Genomic DNA, 7161 nt, shown 5'->3' on the forward strand with positions numbered 1-7161 from the left:
TGCTGTCGGTGTCGGGGCGGGCCGCCCGCCGTGCCCCTCCGGCAGGCGAGGTGTGGTGAGAGCCGTGTCACGGTAACACACCCATCCACAGCAGAGCAGCAGCGGCATCCCAATCCAAATCCCGGGCCTCTGAAATTCCTCCTTATTTCTTTTAATTGGTATATTTCTGCCCGTTAAAAAAAAAAAAAAAACCATCCTTTTGACTATATAAATTTGGTTTCAAGTTCTGTGCTTTTGTTTTGGAAAAGAGCAAGTCACTTCCTTTGTTCCTGATTATCCTTAGAAGGTTTTGCACCAAAACTAATTATGGACTATCTTAATGACAGGACGAGGAAGCAGTTTACCCCATTCAAGTAAAATGGGATCGAAACAGATTGCACAGGAAACGTTTGATGATGCAGTGCAAGAAAACATTACAGAATTTGAAATGGATCCGGAAGAGGCTGTGAGAGAAGCTGTGCAGCAGTTTGAGTCCCAAGGTATTGTAGATTCATCTACTTTTGCAGTTCAGGTTATTGCAGACTGAGGTTTTACATATCTCAAAACTTAAGAGAACCTGCGCGCAAAGATTGATCATCCAGCATTGAAAAGAAGCCTTTGTGAAGTGGAACATAGATACTATTAACGCTAACCTAGTTTCACGAAGTAATTATGACTGAAAAACTGCGTTAGGTGAAACTGCAGGGTGCAATTTGGTGAATGGAATTAAACTCTTTTTTTTCCCAATTGGCATTTAGCTAGAATTGATGCTTTGTTCCAGGACATATTTGACCATTATAGTTAGCCAGAACTTTGGCAGCCTTTCAGCATCTTTGTGCATTGATCTATGCTTTACAATAAGTTTTTCTTTGTTCGCTGTGGTTGACTTGACAAATTTTACCCGAGCTCCTGCCACTAATATTAATCTTGTTTTTGTTTTTCCTTTTAGGTGTTGACCTAAGCAATATTGTGAAAGCTGTGCGGCAGCCTGCCTCTGAAAATGGTCAAAAGCAAAAGCATGAAATTTTGCTGGTAGGAGCACAAATTTATGTTGTCTTCTAAGGATCAGCGTTATGTAATAGTTTAAGTAATAGACTAAGCATAATGAGACATACCTTCTACGTCTGCCTCTGTCCCATTTCTTTGTGAGCTCTTCAACAAGCAGTTAATCCCATCTATTCTGCAAACTAGGAATAATATAAAGGTTCAAAGAGCTAGCTTGCACTTTTCAGTGGAAGTATCTGTGTAAGTGCAAAATGCCAGTATCTCCTGCCTAGGAAATGCAGAGACTGCCCTCTCATAACTTAGAAGCAGGTTCTGCTGTTGTCAGGTAAACTCGAACCACAGAAGAACTTCAATGAAAGAAATACAAGTAACCTAAGTGGTAGCTGTTACCTAGCCCTTCTGAAGGTAGATGAAAAGATTGAATACAGTCCCTCACCAGCAAGAATATAAAAATAGTCGTGCGCACCTCTGACCCCTGTGAAATGTGCTGGTTGGACCCAGTTCACCTACTGCTGGTCGGACTGGCGTACAGAGATGGCGTGACGTTGATGGCAGAAGTACAAGTACGCCCCCATTCCTCCAAGGGTCCTGTGCATGAAGACAAAATGCTGCTCTTTGAGACAGCCGTTTCTTAGATATGTCAAACTAAGTTTAAATTTAAAAGAAGACTATTATTACAAACAAACAAATTTGACTGACTGTAAGGAACTGTTCTTGTTCCTTCACAGTTCAGATCGAAAAGTAACTCTTGTTCTCTTCTTTAGACTTTAGATTCCCTTGGGAGAGCCGTTGCTGACTCTGATCTTGCTGAGATGGCCGAGCAGCTAGTGGTCTTTACTGATCAGTGCAAAGAACAGCTGGCTTTCCGCTACCTGGCTGGGCAGAATGGTGCCTATTCTGTGGTATTCTCTGCCTGCCAGCTGGCTTCAGGAGACAGAAATTTAATGCTGAAAGCCTTTTATACTCTGTCTGCCATCTTGGATGGGCAGCCAGACCTACTTGAGTCCGCTGGCCAGGATCTACTGCTACAAACTCTGAAAGAATATAGGGAGGATGCGGAAATGACGCTGGCTGGGATCCGATGCATTCGGCATGCCTGTCTGAAACACGAGCAGAACCGCCAGGACTTTGTGAAAGGTGGGGTTCTCCCACTTCTGACTGGAGCTATAGTCCAGCACGGAGAGAGTGCCGATGTCGTCCGAATGGCCTCCTCAGCGCTCAGGATCATGACGTTTGATGATGACATCCGCGTGCCCTTTGGTCATGCTCATGATCATGCCAAAATGATTGTGCTGGAAAATGATGGGTTAAGAGTCCTCATTGAAGCTGCAAAAGGTAAAATGAACCCCGTGACTGTTGATCCCAATTTTGAATCATCTGTGCTTTCTTATCTCAAAACTGTGCTTTGTTGTAACTTGAAGCTCCCCAGAGATGATGCAGAAATTTGCCACTAAAACGATGTTTGATTCTTTTGACGAAATGTCCCCCAAAAGAGAACAATAATACGACTGCTCCAGAGGCTATCAGCAGCACCAAGGTGACAGTTATCAGAGCTATTTGTCAGTCTATCTAAGAAGTATTTTACAGCCCAGTGCAGGTTTACAGGCGCGTTATCCCTGCTGAGGTGCTGCATTCTTGCCAAGGAAAGATACCCTGTCTCAGCCTAGATACAGCGTGAACAGGATGTCATCTGTGCTTATGTGTTTTAATACATAAAGGGAAATTCACTGTTCCCTGTTTGTTGTGTTTTTTTTTTCAATGAAGCAAAGTAAACCACCTTGATTCTGCAGCACCCCTCCTTCCTCGTAGTTACTCCATTCATCATCTCTCCTCTGCAGCATTCACAGATAACTCCAGTGTTCTCAGTGAACTGTGTGCCACCCTTTCTCGCCTCTCTGTCAGGAATGAATTCTGTCAAGAAATTGTGGACCTCGGCGGCTTAAATTTTATGGTGGCTCTCCTGGCTGACTGCATCGACCATCCGGTGAGCGATATAAAGGGTACTTGGGAATGGAGGTAATGCAGCAGGGCGTGCTTTTCGGTTTAAAGTCCTGGCTGTGAATGGGCCTTAGACTCTGCATTATTTTAGGTGCAGTTAAGGGTTGAAACCCAACCATTGATCTCTATTTATGGCCTTATACACAGAACTAGGTTACATGTGCTTTGTAACCTAGAATGTAGTAATTCTGAGCCCCGTGCTCATAGTTACTTCCTCTGTCCTCCACAAGCAGAACTCAGCTTGCTCCTGGAAAAGCTGAGCTTCTGGTTTTCCACCATTCTAGCTAGAAGAAATTCAAGAGGATTTAGATGCTTGGGTCCCAGAGGCTTGGTGTTTGATTCTTTAAGCTTCTCTGAAAACCTGTGCCAAACTAACAAGGTTCCTTATTACTCTGTCTAGCAAGAAAATGTGTCTGAGATGTGAGTGACTGAGAAGAGTGTTGCTGTTCATAACTGGGAATTACAGCTGTTTGGATGGAGTTGCTGGGGGACGTGCTGGTTGGCTTTCAAAAGTCTGTAAAACTCTCTCTGCAGCTTTCTAAGCTGTTTTTTCTTGATGAATGCAGGACGTGGTGAAGCAGGTGCTGAGCGCCATCCGAGCGGTTGCGGGTAATGACGACGTGAAAGATGCCATCGTTAATGCTGGGGGAACGGACCTCATTGTGCTCGCTATAAGCCATCACCTTGCCAACCCTCAGGTACGCACCGAAGTGGTTGATGAAGTCCCACCGGGGCTGGGAATGGAGATCAGGTTTGGGCTACATCATGTAGCTGTGTTACCTCGTCTCGCGTAGGGGAACAACGCACAGCGTTGCTCTGACTTGTGATAAACAGCTTATGCTGAGAGCAGATACATTCTAAGTACAGTTGTAAAATGATTGCAGCTGAGCAATGTATTAAACCTTTAACATCCCGTTGTTGTAGAGTGGTTAAGTGCGTGCTTTGGCAAATATTTGTGTAAATGTAAAGGTATGTCCACCTTATTATATTAGGATTTTTTCTTGTTCCTGAATCAGATGGATACTGGATATAGTTTTACACCTCTGAGGTGTAAAACTTGGTTTATGCCAGAGAAGCAGGATGTTTCAGTGGAAGAAACTTATAAAATTAAAAATAAATTTTAAAAATCGTCAAAAAAGAGAACAAACTCCAAACACTTTTTTCCTTAAAGCAACATTTTCAGCCCGTGAGTGTCTCTTGCCCTTTGTCTTGCAGATCTGTGAGCAGGGTTGTGCAGCCTTGTGCGTGTTGGCTTTGCGCAAACCTGAGAACTGTAATGTCATCATGGAAGGCGGAGGGGCATTGGCAGCTCTTCAGGCTATGAAAGCACACCCACGAGAAGTGGCCGTACAGGTATTTGCCTCAGAGCACTTGATTATTTATTCAGGATTGGTGTTGCCTGTGTTCACTGCATCATTGGGATTTTGTCCTTTTCTTGGCAAATACCAAAAGGTTCTGAGTATGTTGGGAATGCAGCATCTAAATGCAGGACTCCCGACATCTGTCACCCTGATGTGATCGGAGCAGAAGTTACTTTGGGTTTCAAATCCACCTGAATTCAGGTTCAAGCGATTGTGGAATGCCATGCTTCTCTTCCAGGCATTACTTCTCCTCCTCCTCGAAAGAGCAGGATGAGGATAGGCTCCTTCAGACCCAGCCTGTGCTACGATGTTATCTGTCCTATAGGAGACGTTGCCATCTGTTCTCCAGAGTTGAATAAAACACCTACATGGCAAGAAGTTAGCCTCTGGTTTCTCATGCAAGTCTCAGTAGGTCCTGTGTCCACTTTTGTGCTCTCCAGAGTGTTAAAATACCATAGAATATATTTAGTAGTTTAAGCTAACTGCCAGGGAAGGTGCCTGGAAGAGCATACAAGGCGGTAGAAAAGTGGGCCTGCTGTAACTGGAGAAGTCTGTCTTAGCATTATTTAAAGAAGTACTCGGTATTGCCTGGCTGGTGTTTGAGATTTGCTGCTGTTCTGACAGAAGCAGAAGGTTTTGTTGTATAAACTTCAATGAGAAATAGCAGCCGTGCTTTTGTCCGTGGATTTTATTCTTCCAGGAAATAGTTTGTTGCTGTCTACAGCATCTCACGTTTGGTTGCCCAGAAAAGATTCTTTAGTCGGAGCCACGTCTTCTTTGTGTGTGCCGGCATCCTACGTGGATGGTATTCCCTACCATCCATTAGCAAAGATGCTAATATCTCTCGTTTACTTCTCTCCTCAGAAACAGGCTTGCATGCTGATCCGCAACCTGGTTTCCCGGAGCCGGGACTTTTCTCAGCCCATCTTAGAGATGGGAGCTGAGAACCTAATAACAGAAGCTCGCGCAACACACAAGGACTGCGATGACGTGGCCAAAGCTGCACTGAGGGATCTTGGCTGCAAAGTGGAGCTCCGAGAGCTGTGGACAGGTCAGAAGGGAAGCCTAGCTCAGTGAATCATCGCTCCACTGAGCAGTGGAGCTTCAAGACGTCTATGTACGTGAAGTCTAAGGGGGGAAACAAAGTGGCATGGATTAATTTGCAGTTACATTTGAACTGGAATGTCTGAAGCAAATGCCTGGCTTGTGAGGCTGTGGTGAACTTTTTATTGGGAGCTACAGCTGAAATGGCTTTATGCATTCACAGGCTGCAAATCAACTTTGTGTTGTAATCATTCCCCGAATCATCTAATGCCTGAAGATGATCTGCTCCCCGCTGTTATTATGTATGTTACTTGTGTACAGAACAGGGCCGCTCCCACGCGCTCTGTTCTATACAGTAAGAGCAACAGTGGATCTTTTCTGGTAGGAGTTTGGTACATTCCGTGGCAGCTGGTTCTGATTTGTTCCTCCGCGCTCTGCTGATGGAGGCTGGCAGCCTGATCTGGTAATGGGATGGCTGAGGAGGAAATCCCATCATTTGTGAATGTGTTCTGTCCTGTTGTACTGTTCTACTAACTGTTATTTTACTGCTGACCATATTCTGTGTTGCTGCTTTGTTTTGGATTTTCAGCCAACATAACATTTTAAACAAAAGCAAAGTAAGGATTTGGGGTAGTATGGCCCAAAGCAACAGACTTTATGATGTTGCCATTTGCGTCCAGGAGGAAAGTTCATGTTCTCTTTCAGTGAGATGAGCACGTTGGGGACTGGTAGCGAGGATGGTAGTTTCAAAGCAGGGACAAACTGGCAGCGGCACCACACAGCGGGAAGCCAGCACTGGGGAGCCCGGGATTTGCTTATATCTTGGCAGGGCGGCGCTTCCCTGAATCCAAGAGTGATTGATTGCTCACAATTAGAGCGGTGAGTGCTCTAATTGTAATGAAGAGGCCGTGCGCCTCGTGGACTGAAGACAACTGTGGACTTGGGGGGCAAAACAGGAGAGGTGAAACATCCGGAAAGGCTTTGAAGTCTCAGCTAAAGGCTTCTGTGTGCCCCCAGCCACGTGGTTCCTATTTCTCGCTGGGCTGTGTTGTTACCAGCTCTGCTCTGGGCGCTGAACCTTTCCCCTGCGCTGCTGCTGATGTTGTACTTGAGTGGATGTTTTCTAACGTGGTACTCTCTGTGGAAATGTTGACCTTATAAAACGTAAAAATGTACAAGGGTGGTTGGCTCTTTATGGAGCCTTTCTGAGACGGGAAAAGAAAGGTGGTGGAAATGCCTTGCTGATGAGTTTGTAAGTAAAGCCTCCTGCAGCCCTGCGCTATCTGCCAGCAGATAGCGAAGGTCATTGTGTTCTTCAAAGGCTTCTAGCCCCCGCGTGAGTGTTTGTATGAGGAGAGGCTGCCTGCGTCTCCTCTCCTCCTGCTGTGTAAACAGCTCGGTGTGTTTGTGCACTGCTCTGACCTAGCCAAGATCCTCCAGTGAAGGTGCCTCGCTCCTTTGTGCCAGAGCGGGCAAGCAGAGCTGATGAAGAAACCCCGAGGTCCCAAGTCCTGTGGGTGCCCTGTGTTGGAGAGAGCCTGACTGCTCTGGGGAGCGTGTTGGGTGCAGCCTAGCGCTCTCGGGCTTTGCCTCGCTGGCGGGTCTGGGGTGGGTGAGGAGCAGCACCAAAGCTTAATGTGGTGCTGCGAGAGAATCAAACATGGGATTTCCCCCACGGTGGCAGGAAAGCTGGGATTTGTTTTCCTTCCGCTTTAAACAAGCGTTGGTGTAAAGCTGAGCTGCTTCTAGCTACGGTCTCTCGGTTTTAACTCCT

The 7161-nt window shown here is 45.9% G+C and overlaps 1 protein-coding gene across 1 annotated transcript; it reads left to right on the forward strand.

The window, feature by feature from the left end:
* Positions 1-331: 331 nt before the first annotated feature.
* On the forward strand, positions 332-5944 carry ARMC6 (armadillo repeat containing 6). Its single transcript, XM_009331571.1, has 7 exons — positions 332-479; positions 929-1011; positions 1749-2319; positions 2823-2968; positions 3549-3680; positions 4198-4335; positions 5208-5944. The coding sequence occupies exons 1-7, from the start codon at positions 359-361 to the stop codon at positions 5418-5420; spliced, it is 1404 nt and encodes a 467-aa protein (XP_009329846.1). The 5' UTR covers positions 332-358; the 3' UTR covers positions 5421-5944.
* The last annotated feature ends 1217 nt before the right edge of the window (positions 5945-7161 follow it).

The sequence above is a fragment of the Pygoscelis adeliae genome, unplaced genomic scaffold, assembly GCF_000699105.1.
Source record: "Pygoscelis adeliae isolate BGI_AS28 unplaced genomic scaffold, ASM69910v1 Scaffold419, whole genome shotgun sequence".
Taxonomy (NCBI): domain Eukaryota; kingdom Metazoa; phylum Chordata; class Aves; order Sphenisciformes; family Spheniscidae; genus Pygoscelis; species Pygoscelis adeliae.

Excerpts from the sequence above, each read along its gene's own strand:
- ARMC6 (XM_009331571.1), top strand. The coding sequence starts at position 359 with ATGGGATCGAAACAGATTGCACAGGAAACGTTTGATGATGCAGTGCAA. Across the intron at positions 480-928 it reads GCAGCAGTTTGAGTCCCAAG|GTGTTGACCTAAGCAATATT; the intron begins GTATTGTAGATT and ends TTTTCCTTTTAG. Across the intron at positions 1,012-1,748 it reads AAAAGCATGAAATTTTGCTG|ACTTTAGATTCCCTTGGGAG; the intron begins GTAGGAGCACAA and ends TCTCTTCTTTAG.